This window comes from Callorhinchus milii, unplaced genomic scaffold (genome assembly GCF_018977255.1).
Source record: "Callorhinchus milii isolate IMCB2004 unplaced genomic scaffold, IMCB_Cmil_1.0 Scaffold4, whole genome shotgun sequence".
In the NCBI taxonomy this organism is placed as follows: domain Eukaryota; kingdom Metazoa; phylum Chordata; class Chondrichthyes; order Chimaeriformes; family Callorhinchidae; genus Callorhinchus; species Callorhinchus milii.
The window spans coordinates 71,165,132-71,186,453 of NW_024704745.1; the positions used below are offsets into that span (position 1 = coordinate 71,165,132).

Genomic DNA, 21,322 nt, shown 5'->3' on the forward strand with positions numbered 1-21,322 from the left:
GGGATTGAGGGACAAAGTTCCAGACACTTGAGGCGCAGTGGCTGAAAGCGCGGCCAACGATGGTGGAGCGCAGGGGACGAGGGACGAACAGGAGGCTGGAGCCAGTTGAGCGGAAGCAGCGGGTGGGAGGAGAGGGGGCAAATCGGATAGGTAGGGAGGTGCGAAAGCATGAGGGATTTGAAAACAAAAAAAAGGAATACTTTGAAACAACTGCAAATGTTAATATAAGCCTTGCATTGATCACTTGAAATCAATCGGTAATTGGGAGCCAGTGGAGCCTGGCAAGTACTGGTGTAAATGAGGATACAGAGTTTTGTGCGGGTGAGAATCTGGGTGACAGAGTTCTAAATTAATTGAATTTATAATATCTGATGTAGTAAATCAGCTTCTTCTAGTTGTTTTAATGAGGGGGCAGGTGGTTTAAAACGATAAACTCTTTCAAGTTAGAGTTTCAGGTGTCTTGAGAAAATTCTGTTGCTTAGATTTGATCTACTATTTCATAGTTTCTTTTGCAAGGAACTGTTGCTTTTGCTTTTGTCTACTTAGCACTCGTGTCCAGAATAAATCAAACATCAGGAGCCATCTCCGATGAGAAAATAGCCAGGTTCTGTTTTTTATTAATGTTGTAGGATTTTCTTGTTGCTTTTGTGCTGGTTGAGAAATACTAGTGATACGTGCTTGTTCCTCAAACCAACTTGCAAAGGATTAGCTTTTTACTGCTTGCACATGGAGCAACCTTTCAATGCAGGCCGAGTGTAACTCTTCCAAACATTTAGTCCAGAAAATCCCCCCCCCCCCCCCCCCACCCCTGTTATTTTGCTACTACAGATTGTGACTGGAAAAGGTTAGATCACCTGTTGGAAGTGTGAGCTTCTTACTCACTCTCTAAATGTTGCTCAATTTCCACAAGTCGTCTTTCCCTGCTGCTCCTCTTTTTTTCTGTCTTGCAGTTTACTGAATTTTGTATGTTTATGTGATAGTCTCTTGTCCTTATTCCAGCTTTTCCCTGCCACCACCTCCTCTGGCTGCCTGTAAGCAGTGAAAGGCATACATAAGATGCCATGCATGTTAGACCAGTAGATTTCTGTAAAGTATTGGTTAGAGCACTTGTTTCGCAAACCAGAGGACCCGAGTTTGATTTCTGGGCAAGGGAAAACCTTACACCAGTTGTTAGTTGATTGAAGGATCGTTTACCGGGTGTAATAATCCCATAAAATAAAAATAAATTAAAAAATAATTGGTCCCTCAATCCATGACTGTTTGTGGGACACAACGATGTGATAATGGGCTATATAAAATGAAAGGGTTATTATGATGATGATGCAAAACTCAATAGACATTGAATCCAAGTGATTTGTCTCTTCACTGGGTGATGGAATATTGATTTGTATCTGAAGATTAAGCTGTGAAAATGAGGATGATTTGAAAAGATAATGTGTAAATTGAGCATTTGTCTGAAAGTATTAAGATGCTGAACATGGTCTGAATTGTCTTCTTTGTAGAGATGCCATTCGTATAGCCAGAGAAAGTTTTCAATGTGTGTCGCAATGACTGAACAATTTTCGTTTACGGTTGAATGAGAACAGATATACAAATAAATTGCTGTCTGCCTTGCAATCAAACATCTGGTGTCTGCACTGTTCAACTGGCGCATTATTATATGGTGTGAATATAGCCAGAAATGAGATGTTTCATCAATTAGAGACTATTTATCTGTCATTATGACTGGAAAACCACATTGAGAACGAATGTCTCTGAAAAGCTCAATGTCTTTGACCACACCCACCCATTATAATGGCATTGTTGTAAGTGCTATCCTTTGGATGAGACATTAAACTTAAATCCTGTCTACCTATTCAGGTAGCTGTTAAAGATCCCATGACACTATTCGGAGAAGGGAATTTCTCCCGTTGTCCTGGCCAACAATTCCCAAATGAAGTTGGTTATTTGTTTCACGGCTGTTTGTGGGACACAAATGGGCTGCTTTTTTGCCTACAAATACAGGGTGAACAAAAAGTCGTAACACCATTACAATGTCTAATGCACCTTAGATAATAGGGTAGATTCACAACTTTTTAGTCACCCTGTACATACTTTAATTCGCAGTAAAATCCTGTGAAAAAGTTAGACATCCTTCTGACGTGAAAGGCAGTTTACCAAATGCAAGGATTACTATTATTATTTTGGTGTCAAACCGTGTTAGATTCAATGGGGTCAACATTGCAGTTTTCCTAAACCCAATCTTTTCATATTTAAATACTTTTTCCTTCCTCTGGACAATGGAACCACATTAAATTGTGTTTTGAAATCTCTGCTTTACCTGTATTTTTCTCTCACCCTCCCAATTTCTGAATAATCCCAAGATTATTTGGTATGAGGAAGGCCCTTCTGGTTTAATCCTTCCAGAATACCCAATTTACTGTCCTCCCATCACAGCATCAAATTAGTAATTTTTAGAAATTAGTGCAATATCCCAGCCTCATCCACCCATCCTGGCAACCTGTTCCAGTCATTAATTATTCTCTGGGCTGACTTAAAATTGTTCTTCACAACTCCAATGTCTTGGTTCATCACAGTATTGTTCTGGGTGTATGTTTTCAATGCTTGTTTAAAATGTTATATACCTCGTAAGATACCCTTTGCATCATTTTCTTCAGTCTGAAGAACCACTAGCTTGTCTAATCGTTGCTCGTTTCTCTGAACACTTGGGATTCATCCTCGTTGCTCTCCTCCTCTTCCCCTCTAGGGACTTCGGCATCTTTACTCAACTGATTTAGCAAAATATCCCAGCATCCTGGTCGCCTTGTTTATTGCTCCCTCACATTGTTCTGGCATAGTGAGTGCTGAATCTACTAACTTATATAATAATAATAATAATCCTTGCATTTGATATAGCGCTTTTCACGTCGGGAGGACGTCCCAAAGCGCTTCACAGAACACACTGTAAAGTGAATTGACTTTATATTTGTGGGCGAACGCGGCAGCCAATTGCGCACAGCAATGGCCCACAAACAGTCGTAGATTGAAAATGACCAATTTATTATGTTTTTGGTTTTGGAGGGATTATTATTAGGCGGAGATGGTAGTGGACAACCCCTCCATGAAGCACTTTTGTTTCCTATTCTTTCTTTCCTTCAAATGTAGTAACTTGCATTTATCTGTAGTAACTTCATTAGCCTGTTATCAGCCCTAAGTCTTAGCACCCTGAAGAGGAGAGTGTAGAATTTTGGAAAATCATATGAGAGAACCAAAACCAGCTACTTCTAAGCTTATTCTGTGTGCCCCGCTGTAGTTTGCAAGCACAGAAACAAGGGAAGGATACCTCCCCAGTAAGATTCAGATAGACCAGTAAACCCTGAATATTTGTGTACAAATACAGTTAAGTCTTAGCACCCTGAAGATTTTGCATTTTTGAGGCTCAGACTTAGCACCCTGAAGAGGAGAATCTCTCTTCCTCTGACAATTTTACTGCAGTATCATTTGAGAAGAGTTTACTCAGTAAGTGATTATGTACTGAATAATCAGCTTGGAGAAGGGGAGTGGGTGGCCTTTTGTTTTAAACAGCATCTAGATACAGATTTCAAAACACATTGTCGTTTTGAGCAGTGGGAGGAAAACTGCCCTACAATGAGGAGGTAATTACTATTAAACTTTGAATGATCTGACATTTTGAATGGGATTATCTAAATCCTTTTGTAATGTTTGTGCATGTTGTCCTATTTAGTAAATACATTTGGGCATGTTATTTGTTAAGAGTTTAAAAGGGCAGGCTTTTGATGTTGGAAATGTGACCGATTCTCTGAAAATGTCCGAATGGCTGCTATGATTGCGTGAGGCTGTAAATTTTCAACGTGTTGCAGATCATATCTGTGATGGGCAATTAAGTGGCCACTTTCAGCTATTGTACTATTTAAAGAAAGATCTGGGTCCAGCCTGCTTGGTGGTTCACCTGCTTATTTTTGCGGTGTTTCTTGTGAGCGTTGACAGCTTCTGTGAATGCCAAGCGCCATCACAGTCTCCTGAGGGTCTTCATGCTGCAGATACAAAAATAAACAGTGTATATTTTCGCCCATAAAATCCACTTTCCGATATATTCTGTGAAACACTGAGATGTCTCAACAACGTGATAAGACAATATATCAAATGCAAGGATTATAGGGAAAATTGCCAAGCACAAACCTTACACCTTTGCAGATAATGGAATTTTATTTATTTTCAGCTTTTAAATTTGGTAGACATGTAGCCCTATGTATAAAGTTGTATAAAATTGATTGTTTTAGTACAACAACAAAATTACATTTCCTGAAGCGCCTTTCACATTGGGAGGAAATCCCAAGGCGCTGAACAGTCAGGGATCGGGACCCGAGCATGGGGGGGCAGGGTTGGGATGAGGGAGGGCAGAGAGGTAGGAGGGCGGCTGAAGGCATGGTCGAAAAGGAGGGTCTTGAGTTGTGCCTCGAAGGAGGCAAGGGAGGGAGCAAGGAGAAGGGATTGTGGGATGGAGTTCCAAAGGGGAGGGGCAAAGAGGCTGAAAGCCCGGCTGCCGATGGTAAGGCATATCGGTCGGGAGACATGGAGCAGACCGGAGGGATCGGACAGATTGATAGGGGGTCAGCAGGTCAGAGATGTAGGAGGGGGCAAGGCCGTGGAGGGCCTTGAAAGTGAGGACGAGGATTTTGAATTCTATCCTCTGAGGGAAGGGGAACCAGTGGAGCATGGTGTGGGAAAGACACGAGCTACAGAGTTCTGGATGATCTGCAGCTTGTGGAGGGAAGAGTTGGGGAGGCCGACAAGGAGGGAGTTTCCATAGTCGAGCCTTGAGTTGACAAATACGTGAAGGAGGGTTTTGATGGCCTGAGGGGTGAGGTAGTGGCGGAGTCTGGCAAGGTTTCAGAGGTGGGGGAAGGCAGAGCGGGTGTTAGCACCGGTATTGGGGAGAAAGGACAATTGAGGGTCGAACAAGACGCCCAGGTTCCTAACTAGCTTGGTGAGGTGGAGTGTGCATCCATGAATGCTGATGCTGCAAGTACTTGAGGTGTGGAGGCGCTGGCGCGAGCCAATCGGGAGGGCTTCGGTCTTGATATTAGATTTGTGTGTCATATATATGGAAGTTTACCCTGTGCCTGCGGATGACATCGCCAAGAGGGAGCATATAGATGAGGGAAAGAAGAGTGACCCAGATTAAGTTTTCGGCACAAGTTCAGGAGGAAAGCTGAAAGCAGGATTGTCAGCAGCACATCTCAAAGCGCTTCATGCAACTGACTGGAATTTCAAGCTGGTGGTGAAGGGGGAAGAAGAGATGGGAGCCCGGAGAGGAGCGGGGGCAGAATGGCTGTAAGGAAGGACAAAGATATGAGTCTTAAACAACACAACAGCAAGTTTTGAAGGCGGGGGAAAGGTGGAGGGACTCAGTGTTGACATTGAAGAGAGCAGGTTTTTGTACCTGATGCTGCCACTCTGTTATAAAGGAGATTAAGAAACTGCTTGATGCTGTTGATGAATGTTGATATTCTTGACAGATGATATAAAATGAGCCAAGCTGATTTTGTGGAATTGTAGGTCGCTGCTCATGGCATTTCTAGTAAAAGAGTGCTTGTCTCTGATATTGTCTTTCTGCAATGATGAGCAAAAAAGAATATAGTTCTTTTCTTTTCGACCGCGCCTTTGGTCACCTTCCCACCCCTCCCCCTGGCTCGGTCCTGGGATCCTAAACTGTAAAGCGCTCTGAGACGCCCTCTGGCGTGGAGGGCGCTATATAATACCAACTTGTTGTAGTTGGCGTGATCATTGAGTGATGTAAGTGACTGGAACCTGTACTCAGTTGCAAAAATAGGGTAAATACTCCAAGCTGCATCAGTGCTATCATCAATATGAAGCAAGACTGGAAAAAGGAAACTGGATACAGTTGCAGACTGACTAAACTGATTCATCACTGCTTGAAGATCAAATCTCTGGTTCTCAGTTTTCAAATATGAAAGAAATTGCACAATAAACCCATTTTTACACTTTTTTGTTAAATTCAAATTGACGCTCAGAAACCTATTGAAAATACTGTTTTTTAAAAGGAGAAATGAAGCTTGAGGGGAGATGTTTTCTGTACAAAACAATCTCTCAGCTGTATTGAAGTCCTGTAGCTCAGTGGTTAGAGCACTTGCTTTGCAAGCAAGACACCTGGGTTCAATTCCAGGCAGGGCGAAACCTTGGGCAAGTTTCCTTACTCCACACGCCTAATAATAATCCCTCCAAAACCCAAAACAATAATAAATTGGTCATTTTCAATCTACGACTGTTTGTGGGACATTGCTGTGCGCAATTGGCTGCCGCGTTTCGCCCACAAATATACAGTCAATTCACTTTACAGTATATTCTGTGAAGCGCTTTGGGACGTCCTCCCGACGTGAAAAGCGCTATATCAAATGCAAGGATTATTATTATTATTATTATTGAAGAGTGAGATGTGTTGATGCCTGATTGGCTCAGTTGGTACCACATGTACCTCTGGGTCTGAAGGTTGCAAGTTCAAACCCCATACAAGTCTTGAGCTCACAGTCTCGGCTGACTCTGCAGTGTAGTTATGGGGGAGTACTGCATTGTCTGAAGTGTCATCCTTCAAATGCTCCTTCAGGAGGCACTAATAATAATCCTTGCATTTTTTTTTTGATGGTCCTAGACGCTATTTGAAAAGAACAGAGCGTGTCTCCCAATGTCCTGGCCAATAATTCTGTTCCATTAATTTGCTTGGAAACCAATATTCTGAACCAAGCCTGAGGCAACTGAACCAGCTCAATGCTGCAATATTAGTAGCCTAGCATGGAACTCGCCTTCCCAGTAGAGTATGCAACAGTTATTTGACTGCCTATTGGAGCAATTTTAGTTAAGGTGTGGGTTAATGTTAAACTCTTGTCAGCCTGACTCAGTTGGTTACACTTTCGCCTCCGAGTCAGAAGTTTGGAACTCGTATAGTCTAAGATGACATTTCAGTGCAGTCCTGGGTGTTTGCTGCATTGTTGGAGGTCCCGTCCTTTGCCAGTTCAAGTGGGCATTAGTTTGCATTGCACTGTTTGAAAAGGAAAGGGAGTTTCTCCTGCTGACCTGGCCAACAATCCCTCAGACAAAAATTGGTCATTCACTTCATGGCCGTTGTGGGACATTGCTTTGCGAATTTCATCCACAACACACAGTTGCTACACAGTATATCCTGTTCAGCACTGTGAGACATCCTCTGTGAAAGGTGCTATACTACATTTAAAATAATAATAAATGCTGTTTTTTTTAAATTCTCAATTCAAGTGCTCAAAACATTAATGTGCTCAAATGGTAACATAACCCCCCCCCCCCCCCCCCCAAATTCATGAATTCCCAGGTTCAAAATTTGTAGCCTTGTTAGAGCGCCATCTAGGGGTTTTGAACACCTCTACATAGGAACAGACATGTTTTTTCAAACTGTTGGATTTTCAATTTGGGTTGGGGAATACTAAATTCTTCACATAATAATAAAAAATAATAATCCTTGCATTTGATATAGCAGCTTATCATGTCATTGAGATATCTAAAAGCACTTCATAGAAAAAATACTGTAAAATTACTTGACTATATTTTGTGGGCGAAACATGGCAACCAATTGCATGCAGCAGTGTCCCGCAAACACTTGTGGATAAATGCTGCTTATAAACGCCCCATTATAACCTACCCTTCCTATTATCTCTTGGTTTATTGCTTTGCAACAACCAAAATTGTGATGATGGCTCTAGCCTTCATTCTTCCAACGAAGTAGATTCCAAGACTATTTTTAGAGTTGGCTGTTCTTGCTCCCACATGTTGTAAAAAGGTGTATTAACATTGATAAGAAATGTGTTCCACACATAAGCCTGGCAAATTTGCGTTTCTCAGTTCTACAGCTGCAAGAGTCAAAAATGTTAAAAATAACCTCCATAGAGACCTAGAGGGAAGCAGTTAATTGCTAACTGTGTATTTTGTGGATGGAACAGGTATGTAGGGGTGTTATGGGAATGCAGGTACTTTTCAAAGTTTGCCCTGATTTTTTTTAAAGATTTGGGAGCTTTCCCTTTTCATTCTTAACAAATTGGTGTACTGGTTATTGTGACTCCACTGTCTTACTTGTGTTCTTTGGTACCAAGCTCTCTGGGTTAGCGAGGCCTGCAGGCCAACCCTTCTAATCTGAATGAAGTCGGCCTGGGTAGCACCAGATTCCTCCCTGCCGGTCGAAGAGGAGAGTCTTGAGAAGTGCCTTGAAGGGACAAAGAAGGAACATACTTGTGGAACAAGCTTGATCGGCTGAATAGCTTCATCTTTCTTGTTTCCTATGTTTCTAATTATTTAGTATTTCTGGATTTTTGACTATTTAAAAATTTCCAATGTTGGAAGATAGACCCGATTATTTGAGGTGACCCAATAATTTATGTAGCATGTCACATAGCAGGTAGTTACATTGTACCGTAGTTCACAGTTTTTGTGGTTCATGTTATTTTCACTGAGAAGTGAAACAAAACAGATTGCATTTAATGAAATATCTATTAATGGCAAGGATTTTTGCATCTTAGCCAAAGGGTAAATGTCATGCCCTCTTGCCTAAACGTTAATGGTCTGTGTTTCAGATTTGCACCAGGATTTCTGGAACAAAATAAATGAAAATTATTATGGTGAATTAGAATGTATTTCAGTTTCAAGCATTTGCAGTGCCAGATACAGAACAATATTGAAAAGTGTTTCTGAAGTTTATTCCTTTGCCAAAGTCCACAAACAAGTGAGGAAAAATTCATTATTATTCATTTATGACCCGTGACTTGCATCTGCAGGGACTATAATAATAATCCTTGCATTTGATAGAGTGCCTTAACACGTCATTGAGACGTCTCAAAGTGCTTCACAGAATCTATTGTAAAGGGAATTGACTGTATATTTTGTAGGTGAGAGCATCACAGCTGAGCCCAGTCTTCTCTCCCCCCATGTGATAGCATACCCCCAGCTGAGTTGCTGGACAATTATGGGGAGCAGAAACTAGGGCATTGAAATTAGTTGGGGCACTAGTCGAGCCCTTTGTACGGTCATCTTCAGCACAGGCTGTGGGATTGAATTGAGAAACTTTATGTTCTGCTTTCTAAAGCTATTCATGTGTGTTTTTTTTCTTTTATTAGCAGTATCAGTTACTGTTTTGTGAGATTGTGTGTGGTACTGCTTGAGCTCATTGTAATAGACTGTGTCACAACTGGCTTTATACCAGCTGTTCAGTTAAGTAAACCATTGAGTACTATATGGAGTCAATATATGATGTCTGCTTAAAATTCAGCAATTGGTTAATTCTTTTCTGCTATCTCAGAGTCCAGATGTTTCAGATCATTAATATGTGATCCGCAACATTGCCAGACTCCGCTACTGCCTCACCCCTCAGGCTGCTGAAACCCTCACCCACGCATTTGTCACCTTGATTACGGGAACTCCCTCCTCATCAGCCTTCCAAACGCTTCCCTTTACAAGCCACAGATCATCCAAAACTCTGCAGCTCATGTACTCTCATGCACCAGGCTCTGTGACCCCATTACTCCCACCCTCACTCTACTCTACTGGCTCCTCATCCCCCAGAAGATCGAGTTCAAGATCCTCATCCTCACCTTTAAGGCCATCCATAGCCTTGCCCCCTCCTACTTTTCTGACCTCCCTACCAACCTGCCCGCTCCTTCCGTTCCTCACGCTCCAGCCTGCTCCATGTCTCCCACCCGACCTGCCCAACCATTGGTGGCCGGGTTTTCAGCCTCGCTTCCCCTACACTCTGGAATTCCATCCCATGGTCCCTTTGCCTCACTTCCTCCCTTGCATTCTTCAAGGCCGGTCTCAAGACCCATCTCTTCGACCGTGCCTTTGGTCTCCCTCCCACCTCTCTCCCTTCCCTCACCCCTACACCACCCATCCCCCATGCTCGGGCTCCGACAGCTGACTGTTCAGCGCTTTGGGATGTCCTCCCATCGTGAAAGGCGCTCTATAAATGTAATTTTGTTGTTGTTGTTGATGTATAAAATACTGACAAAATAGCTTCTTGCTGTTTGCACCAATGGGTTGAAATAGTTGGCAAGACCCCTTTGCTTCTTCTTCCCTCTTTCTTTTTCTTGCCAACCCCCACCCAACACACACACACACACACACACACACCACCCCTCTTTTGGCACAATTGATTTACAAGTTATATAATGTGTTAGAAAATATAGGTTTTTACATGTATATTTTCTTTTTTTACACAAAAAAAGGTTTTTACACGAATAAAGTTGTTGCACCCACTTGGGATCATCAGGGTCTTGAAATTCTAACAAATGTACTCAACACTGTTAAATACTTTTGGTTTGGTTTCAGTTATCCAAGATGGTGGTGTCTCCCCATTTAATATTGATTTCCATAGAGGTTTTTTAAAAAAATCCTTATGTTATAGGGCCTATTACTTCAGGAGGACATCTCAGTGCTTCAGAGTTTTTTGTGTAGTGTCTGTTTTTTATAGCTAAAATGTATTGCTTTTCGTCATGTTTTCTGCCATGATTTTATTACCCTATAAAGAATTGTTGCAGACTATGTATCTGGTATTAAATTATGTGCTTTCTTCCCAACAGTTCTTTAATCAAGTTTTAATGCTGGGCAAGACCTCGATCAGTGATCTGTCCGAGCACGTCTTCGACCTGATCCTTGAGCTGTACAAAATCGATAGCCACCTCCTACTTTCTGTTTTACCACAGCTGGAGTTTAAACTCAAGGTAACGTTTTTGAATCTGTGTGTTTGCACCACATATTCAGTTGCCAGCTTTATGGTTCAAGTTTCAAACTGGACAAATTTTGACTTCTGTCTTTGTGACAAAGTTGAATTAATAATAATCCTTGAATTTGGTTTAGCGCCTCATCACGTCCCTGAGACGTCTAAAGCGCTTCACAGAAAATATTGTAAAGTGAATTGACCGTATATTTTGTGGTTGGAAATGTGGCAGTGTCCCATAAACAGTTGTGTATTGAATGACCAAATTATTATTATGGGATCAACTTCCACATGTATACAGATTACACCCAAGTCTCTCTCTCTGCCTCCATCCTCAACTCCAGGACCACTGCTGGCCTGGCGGAATGTCTGTTAGACACCAATCCTGGATGAGAGCTTTCTGTAGTTGAACGTCAACAAGACTGAGGCCCTCCTGATTGGCTCCTGTCGGCGCCTCCATAACTCAGGCAATGACAGCATCACCATCCATGGATACACGCTCCACCTTACTAAGCCAGTTTAGAACTTTGGGGTCTCTTTTGACCCTCAACTATCCTTTATACCTGCATCTGTGCCATGACCCGATCTGCTTTCCCCCACCTCCGAAACATTGCTCGGCTCCACCACTGTCTTACACCACAGGCTGCCGAGACCCTCAAACATGCATTCATAACATCCAGGCTCGACTAATCAAACTCCCTGCTTATTGGCCTCTCCAACTCCTCACCCCAAGGCTGCAGATCATCCAGAACTCTGCGGCCCGTATTCTCTCCCGCACAAGGCTCTGCGACCCTATCACCTCCATCCTTGCCTGACTCCACTAGTTTCCCATCACACAGAGGATACAGTTCAAGATCCTAGTCCACACCTTCCATGGCCTTCCTCCTCCCTACCTCTGCAACCTCCTAACCCCCTGCCAACCTGCCCGCTCCCTCTGCTCAGTGGGCTCTGGCCTGCTTCACATCCACCGCCTCGCCCGCCCCACCATAGACAGGTGGGCCTTCTGCCACTCTGCCTCCACCCTCTGGAACTCCATACCGCAGTCCCTCCACCTCACCCCTTACCTCCTTCAAGGCCCGTCTCAAGGCCTCACTCTCCGACCATGGACCTTAATTACCCTCCTTTCCCCACTCTCCCCGATCCCGACCCCCAGCTCGGGTCCGAAACACTGATTGTCCAGTGCCTTGGGGTGTCCTGACATGAAAGGCGCTAGACAAAGTAATTTTTTTTATATATAGTTAGAAGTAAGTTACATTTTTGACTGTGCGCAAATCAAAAGGAGCACATCATAAAATTTCAAGAGTGCACCATCGATTTCTCATTTTTCATATTATTAGAGACCTCAAATCATTACGATCATTTTGTGACTCATTTCTCCTCCACACGCTTCAAGATTAAGATGCGTTGATTGCTCACTGAGTGAAATTGCTGGCAGCGTTTTTTAGGAGTTCTGGATCACAAAGCTGTGCAATCTCTTTATGCCTGGGCTACATAAAAGGCCTCATCTTGGACTCTTGTGCAGTGTTAAGATTTTGTTCCTATTCAAATTTTCCCTTGAATTAATTTTTTGCTCAATGTGCTACAGCATCCAGAGCAAATTTTATTAAAGAGATGTTTCATAGTTCTATGTTGCTATCTTTTACTGCGGGGGCAGGGAGGAGAGAATGCAGACAATTATATTTAATTGCCAGCAATAACTTGCATTTATAGAGCAACCTTCATGTAGGATAATGTCTGAGCAATGTAAAGAATTTTGTGGGCGATACGCAGCAGCCAATTGCACCCAGCAGTTTCCTACGAACAGTTGTGAACTGAGTGACCATTTGTTTTTTTGATGGGAGGTGTGGGAGAGGGGGGTTTGATATCCCCGGAAATCGACTAACAACTGGGTTCCTACTTACTGCTAGTAAATGCTTTACACTTCTGGTATTGATGGGCTGGCTTCCTGTGGATCGGATACAGGCACAGAAGGCCTCCCAGGTGTCTCATGAGAGAGTGGTTGCCGGCCTTTTATTATTTGGAAGGGTTAACCCTGTGGCCAGATTATAATTTAGGAAACCACCATGTTATAACAAGGTACAATCCTACAGTGCTTTTCTTTAGATTAATTTATCTTTTGAATGTAACTTTGAAATTACAAATTGATGTATTTTTATTTATTTAACTTACTCAGAATATTTCCCCGTTTCGCATTCCAATCAAGTGAGGGCTCAAACTTGAAGTGATGGTTCCTAGGCCAGGTGGGTCTGCAGTACTCCGAGGCACTGGTGATAACAGATTAGCCAGCCTGGTTCGTTAGCAGGATTTGGAGGGGCAGTTTGGTCACTGAGAGCAGGGATTCTCCCCACTCAACTCCTATGAACCAGACCCCTAACTGGTACAGTGGTCCTAGCTGAACAAACAGCAGGAAGCTTGCAGACAGTGATTTCAATAACAATGTTTTGCTGGTTAACTCCTGCAGTATCCCAACTCACAATCTGGGTCCGCAAGCCTCTGCTCCTGCTGGTGTGTGCTTAAATACCCAGGAATTGGGTAAATAAGGTGTCCGAAACACTGATTGTCCAGCGCCTTGGAATGTTCTTTCGACGTGAAAGGCGCTATACAAATGTAATTTTATGGTTGTGTCCCTCAGGGAGAGAGTGAGCATTTCATTTCAGACACATTGAAAATTCCCATGTTAGGTGACATATATGTGGGATGTTGCCCACAAATATACAATCAATTCACTTTACAGTATATTCTGTGAAGCGCTTTGAGACATCTAGAAGACATGAAACGCGCAATATCAAATGCAAGGATCATTATTATTATTATGTTGTCTGGTATGGATACTCTTAAGCACAATGATGGGTTTCTGCAAGTGTTAGACACTTTTAAACACCCCCCAAAAAAATTCCCTCTCCCTCCAGTTGGTAGTCCATTTTTTTCTTACTAGACCACAACTTCTTGGGTGGGTAGACAGGCTTCTCCCAAGGCAGTGATTGAGCTCACCAGCTGAGCTTTCAGCCTGGTAACTGAACTATGCAAATCTGACTTCCAAATGAAGACTGAATTTAAGATTTTAAAAAATATTTTTGCGTAATCTTAAATGTTAGAATTAAATAACCTTGTAGTGTGTACTATCTGATCTAGAAAGCAAGCACATGGCCCTTTTTTCATTTTTAAGGCTGATGGGAATGTTTATTGTTAATGGCCAGTGAGTGTCAAGCATCTTTCTGAGATTTTGTACCAGTGGGAGGAAATTCCATGTCCCATTTAACGTGAGGTAACCAGTATCATTGTGTGATGTGCTGGAAGCCTAAAAGATCACCTAGTCTTGGCCTTAAGATTTAAGGCAACTTCCTACATTTTTTTAACAGCTGTGCAAATCTGGCTTCCGAATTACGGCTGAATTTAAGAATTTTAAAAATATTTCTGCGTAATCTTAAATGTTAGAATTAAATAGCCTTGTAGTCCAGGCCATAATATGTTTTCATAAAACTGGTTATTCACTTAGCAGGAAATAACAGTGTAAATGGTATTCCTTAGCAATTGCCACAGGTCACTTGCGGATTGGAAACTAATGGCTTTTTCAGCTGTCTCCAATCGCGTCAAGGCTTGTGGTTTTTGAGGTGGAAAAGAAATTACAATGGAAATAAAATTGAAGGTGCTGACAGTGCTAAAAATTGAATGAACTGAATTGTTGCAATTATCAGGAATGTGTAGCATGGCAAACCCTCTGGGATTTGGATGATGATCGAAATTGCAGGATTCTAGATTCAGCGGTTTCTGAATCTCCTTCAGGCCTCCGTGTCGTTTGAGGTTTTAAATAAATCGGTGTACAAAGAACCCAAGATTCACTGTAAGGAGCAGAGAAGATCTCTCGCTCTCTCTCCTCTCTCTCTCTAAAGTCCTTCACAAACAGTGTTTTAATGATGGCTGCCATTTGAATTCGGCGTAGTATTCCTTTTTAGAATACGCAGTTTTGTAATTGAGAAGTTTATTTCGATCTAAATGAATAGCTCTTTCAGCATGTAGCAACACTCCCCAGCTGTCTGGTTTCCCTTTTAAAACCCTGAATAAAACAATTGCTAACGAACTGTGTAGTGCGGCACTGCTGTTGAAATCTTGGGTGAGCTTTACTTCAGCTAATTATTTACTAGTTTGGCAGGTTGATCACAGGATTGATCTCGCTTGTCTAAATACATTGCAAAATTACATTTGTAAAGCGCCTTTCAGGTCGGGAGGACATCCCAAGGCGCAGAACAGTCAGGGATTAGGACCTGAGCGGGGTGTGGGTGGGGGGTTGGGATCAGGGAGGGTGGAGCGCAGAGAGGGAAGGAGGGTGACCGAAGACACAGTCGAAGAGGAACTTGAGGCGTGTGTTGAAGGAGGCAAGGAAGGGAGCAAAGTGAAGGAAATATGGGTTGGAGTTCCAGAGCGTGGGGGCAGAGAGACCGAAGGCCCGATGGCTAATGACCCGATGGCTAATGGTGGGGCAGGCCGGGCGGGGGACATGGAGCAGGCTGGAGCATGCTGAGCGGAGGGAGCTGACAGTTTGATAAGGGGTTAGCATATCGGGAGAGGTAGGAGGGGGCAAGGCCATGGAGGGCCTTGAAGGTGAAGACAAGGATTTTGAACTCGATCCTCTGAGGGATGGAAAGCCAGTGGAGCCGGGCGAGGGTGGGTGTGATGGGGTCATGGAGCCTGGTGCGGGAGAGGACATGAGCTGCAGAGTTCTGGATGATCTACAGCTTGTGGAGGGAAGAGATGGGAAGGTGGAGAAGCAGGGCATTGGCATAGTCAAACCTGGATGTAATGAAGGCATGTATGAGGGTTTCAGCGGTCTGAGGAGTGAGACAGTGGCGGAGTCGGGCAATGTTGCGGAGGTGGGGGAAGGTAGAGCAAGTCATGGCACGGATGTGGGGGAGAAAGGACAGTTGAGGGTTGAACAAGATGTCTAGGTTCCTGACTGGCTTGGTGAGGTGGATTGTGCTGCCGGTGCCTGAGTTGTGGAGGCGCTGGGGCGAGCCAATCAGGAGAGCCTCAGTCTTGCTGACGTTCAACTGTAGAAAGTGGCTCTCATCCAGGACTTGATATCTGACAGGCAGTCTGTCAGGACATAAGTAGTCCTGGAGTCGAGGGTGGAGGCAGAGATAGAGTTGGGTATTATTCGCGTACATGTGGAAGTTGACCCCATGTCTACGGATGGTCACCAAGAAGAAGCATGTACACGTTGGAGAGGAGAGGACCAAGGACAGAGCCCTGAGGAATACCGCACAAGACGGTGCTGGGACTCGAGGAGAAGCCATTTGTGGAGACGAGAGCCGGTGTGAGAGATAGGATCTGAACCGGTTAAGGTGAGAGGCGAAGCAGTGGAGGAAGATAGAGTGGTCTACAGTGTTGAAGGCAGCAGAGAGGACGAGGAGACAGAAGGAGCCCTGGTCACAGATGAACAGAGTATCATTTGTCACCTTGACCACGGCTGTTTCCATGCTGTGGGCAACATGGAGACACGATTGGAGGGGTTCATAAAGTGGGTGACAGGAGAGAAAGGAGCGAAGCTGGGAAGCAATAACTCCTTCAAGGATCTTGGAAAGGAAAGGGAGGTTGGACATAGGATGGTAGTTTCTCAGCAGGGATGGGTCCAGGGAAGGTTTTTTTTAGGATAGGGGTGATGACAGCCATTTTTAGGGGAATGGAAACAGTGCCAGTTGACAGGGAGAGGTGAAAGAAGTTTGAGAATAAAGGGGTGAGGAGATGGAGCTGGGAAGTAAGGAGAGGGGTAGGAATGGGTTTGAGGGATTAGGTGGTGGGCTTCATGTGGAATATAGTGATGGTAAGAGTGGAGGGGGAGACGGGTTCGAAGGTGCGGAGGGATGGGTAGGAAAAGATGAGGAAGGGGGGACGGTTGGAAAGGTGTATACGGCTGAACGGATTCGCTCGATTCTTGTTCTTGAGGAAATCAATCTCCTTGGAGTTGGAGGAGAGGATGGGTGAAGCTTGATGCAGTGATGTATATGGGCTGTTGCAGATATAGCACAGATTTTGATAACCCGTTGTTCAACTCCTCTCATGGCTTTTGACCGCATCTTTGGTCACCCTTCTACCCTCACCCACCCTGTCTTCCACCCTCTTCGGATACTAACCCCCAGCTTGAGGGCAATCCCTGACTGTCCAGTGCCTTGAGGCGTCCTCCCGATATGAAGGGTGCTATACAAATGTCATTTTTTGTTGTCGTTTGACAAAAAACACTGAACCGTTAGAGCAGTGGTGGCCAATCCATGGCCCTGGGGCTGGAAGTGGCCCGCCGAACATTTGCACTAGTCGAGCTAAGTCTGTGTTTGGTTCCAATTTTTTCTTGATTTAGTATTTCTTGATTTATGCCATAATCAAGAAATATTCAATCAAGAAAATGTTATTTTGTTGGCCAACCAAAAAGATTGGTCATCACTGGTTTAGAGAAACACAGTGGGACTCCAAACTTATTTAGAAAGGCCAGCCAGGCACAATGGGCTGAATAGCCACCTTCGTGCTGTAAATTCCCATAGTTTGCAATGCAACAGCCATTCAGACCGCCAAAACCCTGAAATGATTTCTAGCCAGTGTGGAGTTGGCTGCTCTCTGCTAGGGTAGCACAGCAGTAAGACGGTACAATGAACCTCTAGGCCTGACGGGGGGAGAATCAGCAGGGATCCAATCGCAAAACCTGCTGGAATAAAGCGTGGACGCCTGGTAATGGGATCAGCAACAACAGCTTACATTTCTATAGCACCCTTCACGCGGGTAGCGTCTCGGAGGGATTAAATCAACAATGACGCCTTGGTGGGTGAATAGCCTGCTGACATTCACTGTGTAAGCTCACAAATGAAAGAATAGCTCTGTAAAAAGGTTACTGGAGGGATGGCTGATCTTCATGAAACTGGCCCACAACTTTGGGGGGTAGGGGGAGAGAGAGAGAGCGAGAGAGAGAAAAAAGGATGTGCAATATAATACCTGTTCATGTATCAAGGGATATGGAAAAAGTGGACAAGTGGAATTGAGGTACAGATCAGCCATGATTTAGTAGAATGATGGAACAGGCTTGAGGGGCTGAATGCCCTACTCCTGTTCCTATGTTTCGTGTTGTAATTGAACCCAAAAAGAGATGTGAAAGAGCCCTTTCTTGCCTAATCAGTCTTGTGAGACATTTATGCGTTTGCTTTCTCTTGTTGCGTGATGTTTAGTTAAAATATACATTAATTCATAATTCTATTTGTAGACACTTTCTTTAATAGCACCTCCTTGATATTTTTAAGTGCTTGTTTAAAATGAGTTCCTCAATGGCTACCTCAATAGATGTTTTGCTGCAAATGATAAAGCAGTTTCCTCTGACACTATTACAAATAGTGATGGATACATGTGCATATTTGCAGACAATTTACTTCATGGCTATTTGTGGAACATAGACTATGTCCACCTGTAGGTACATTCATTCACTTCATGGCAATCACCCGTGAAGCACTTTGAGATTGCTTTGACCTTTATTGGAACTTTATTCAATGCAAAGATTATCGTTGGTGGCTGTTTTTTTAAAGTGCTCCTTAATTCTATTTTTTTTTTACAGAGCAATGATAATGAGGAGCGTTTGTCAGTTGTTAAGTTACTGGCTAAAATGTTTGGAGCAAAAGACTCTGAGCTGGCATCCCAGAACAAACCACTATGGCATTGCTATTTGGGAAGGTATGTATTCTTTCTCTTTTTGTCTCCTCCACCCAACTGAGGTTTTGTCTACCTGTTCAGGTGGATGTTAAAGATCCTATTGGCACTGTTCCAAAAGAGAAGGCAGTTTCTCACCTTGTATTTTGGCCAACAGTCCTACAAATAAATTTAGTCATTCACTTTGGCTGTATGTGGACATTGCTGTGTGCAAATTGTCTGCCGCTTTTGCCTACAAAATACATAAGAATTAGGAGCAGGAGTAGGCCATTCGGCCCCTCGAGCCTGCCCCACCATTCGATAAGATCATGGCTGATCTTCAGACCTAACTCTAATTACCTGCCCTATCCCCATATCCCCTAATCCCTCTTTTTTAAAAATCTATCAGTCTCAGCCTTGAAGATGTTCAAGGACTGAGCATCTACAGCCTTCTGGGGTAGTGAATTCCATAAATTCACTACCCTCTGAGTGAAGAAATGTTTCCTCAACTCTGTTCTAAAAGGCTGACTCTTAATTTTAAGACTGTGACCCCTGGTTATAGATTCTCCTACCAGGGGAAACAGACCCTCAGTGTCTACTTTATCCAGCCCTTTAAGAATCTTATGTTTCAATAAGATCCCCCCTAATTCTTCTGTACTCTGGAGAATATAGCCCTAGTTTATTCAGCCTATCCTCATAGGTCAGTCCCCTCATCCCAGGAACTAACCGAGTGAATCTACGCTGCACCCCCTCTAGGGCAAGTATGTCCTTTTTTAAATAAGGAGACCAAAACTGCACACAATACTCTAGGTGCGGACTCACCAAGGCCCTGTACAGTTGCAGCAAGACTTCCCTACTCTTGTACTCTAAAGCTTTTGCAATGAACGCGAACATACCGTTCGCCTTCTTAGTTGCTTGCTGCACCTGCAAACTAACTTTTTGAGACTGGTGTACAAGGACACCCAAATCCCCCTGCACACTAACACTATCTAATCTCTCCCCCTCTAGAAAATAATCTGTTTTTCTATTTTTTCTACCTAGGTGAATAACTTCACACTTCCCCACATTAAATTCCATCTGCCACCTACTCGCCCACTCCCCGAGCCTATCTATATCCCATTGCAATCTTTTTGCATCATCCTCAGAGCTTACTCTCCCACCTAGTTTAGTGTCATCCGCGAATTTAGATACGTTACATTCAATGTCCTCGTCTAGATCATTGATGTAAATTGTAAATAGCTGAGGCCCAAGCACTGATCCTTGTGGCACTCCACTAGTCACATCCTGCCAATTCGAGAATGACCCATTTATCCCTACTCTCTGTTTTCTACCCGTTAGCCACTCTTCAATCCATGCTAATATGTTCCCATTAATCCCGTGGGCCTTAACCTTGTGCAATAGCCTTTTGTGTGGCACTTTGTCAAATGCCTTTTTAAAATCTAAATATACTACATCTACTGGTTCCCCCTATCTAACCTGCTAGATACATCTTCAAAAAACTCTAAAAGATTAGTTAAGCATGACTTCCCTTTTGTAAAGCCATGTTGACTCTGCCTAATCTTGTTATGGTCTTCCAGGAATCCCATAACGACATCTTTAATTAAGGACTCAAGAATTTTCCCTACCACTGATGTCAGACTAACTGGTCTATAGTTCCCCATCTTTTCTCTCCCACCCTTCTTAAATAGTGGTGTTACCTTTGCAATCTTCCAATCAATGGGAACCGTTCCAGAATCCAGAGAATTTTGGAAGATCAAAGACAAGCCATCCACTATCTCAGTAGCCACCTCTTTTAAAACCCTAGGATGTAGGCCATCAGGTCCAGGAGATTTATCAGTTTTAAGACCTGAAACCATTTCTTTACTAATATTAGTTCCTCCAAGTTGCTCGCTAACATTTTCTTCTTGGTTACCCTCTATTCTTGGTAGGTTTTCAGTGTCTTCTAAGGTGAAGACAGTAGCAAAGTACTTGTTTAATGACTCTGCCATGTCTTTGTCCCCTATTATAATTCGCCCCGTCTCTGCCTGTAGCGGACCCACATTTACCTTTGACAGCTTGTTCCTCTTTATATATTTATAAAAACTCTTACAGTCTGTCTTTATGTTCTTCACTAGTTTGCCCTCATATTCCATTTTCTCCCTTTTTGGGTTTTCTTTGTTGATCCCTAAAGTTCTCTCAATCCTCGGGTTTACTACTCATCTTAGCTGTTTTATAGGCTTCTTCCTTTAACTTTATACTTTCCCTAACTGTTCTAGTTAGCCACGGTTGGGCCACCTTTCCCGTGGCATTCTTATTCCTCAAAGGAATACGTGCTCGCTGGGAATTTTGCACTATCTCCTTAAACGTCTGCCATTGCTGGTCTACTGTCAAATCCTTCAGTCTAATTTCCTAGTTTATTTTGGCTAAATCCTCTCTCATACCAGCAAAATTTAAAACCTTTGCTTCGGACTTAACTATTTCTCTCTCTAACTTAATGCTAAATTCCATCGTATTATGATCACTTTGCCCTAGAGGAGCCTTAATTTCCAGTTTGCTGATCAGCCCTGCTTCATTGCACAAAACAAGGTCTAATATGGCTTGTTCCCTGGTTGGCTGCTCGGCATACTGATCTAGATAATTATGCCTAATATATTCTATAAACTCTTCCTCTATCATATTTTTCCCAATTTGGTTGTCCAAATCTATGTGCAGATTAAAATCACCCACAATTAATGTTTTTCCTTCACTACATGCTCTGCTAATTTCCTGATTTATACCTTGAGAGATACTGTGACTGCTGTTTGGGGGCCACTAGTTTTCTGCCCCTTGTTGTTACGTACCTCTACCCATACTGACTCTATTTCCTGCTTTTCTGATTTAAAATCTTTCCTCTCTACTGTTTTTATCCCATCCTTTATTAGCAGAGCCACCCCCCTC

General features: G+C 43.2%; 1 protein-coding gene across 1 annotated transcript in view; it reads left to right on the forward strand.

Moving 5' to 3' along the window:
• The window catches only part of LOC103177204 (sister chromatid cohesion protein PDS5 homolog B), an 86,540-nt gene that overhangs the window by 13,915 nt on the left and 51,303 nt on the right, over positions 1-21,322 (forward strand). Inside the window, 2 exon segments of the mRNA XM_007891275.2 lie at positions 10,614-10,754; positions 18,336-18,451. Of these exon segments, the coding sequence (XP_007889466.2) occupies positions 10,614-10,754; positions 18,336-18,451 (257 nt within the window).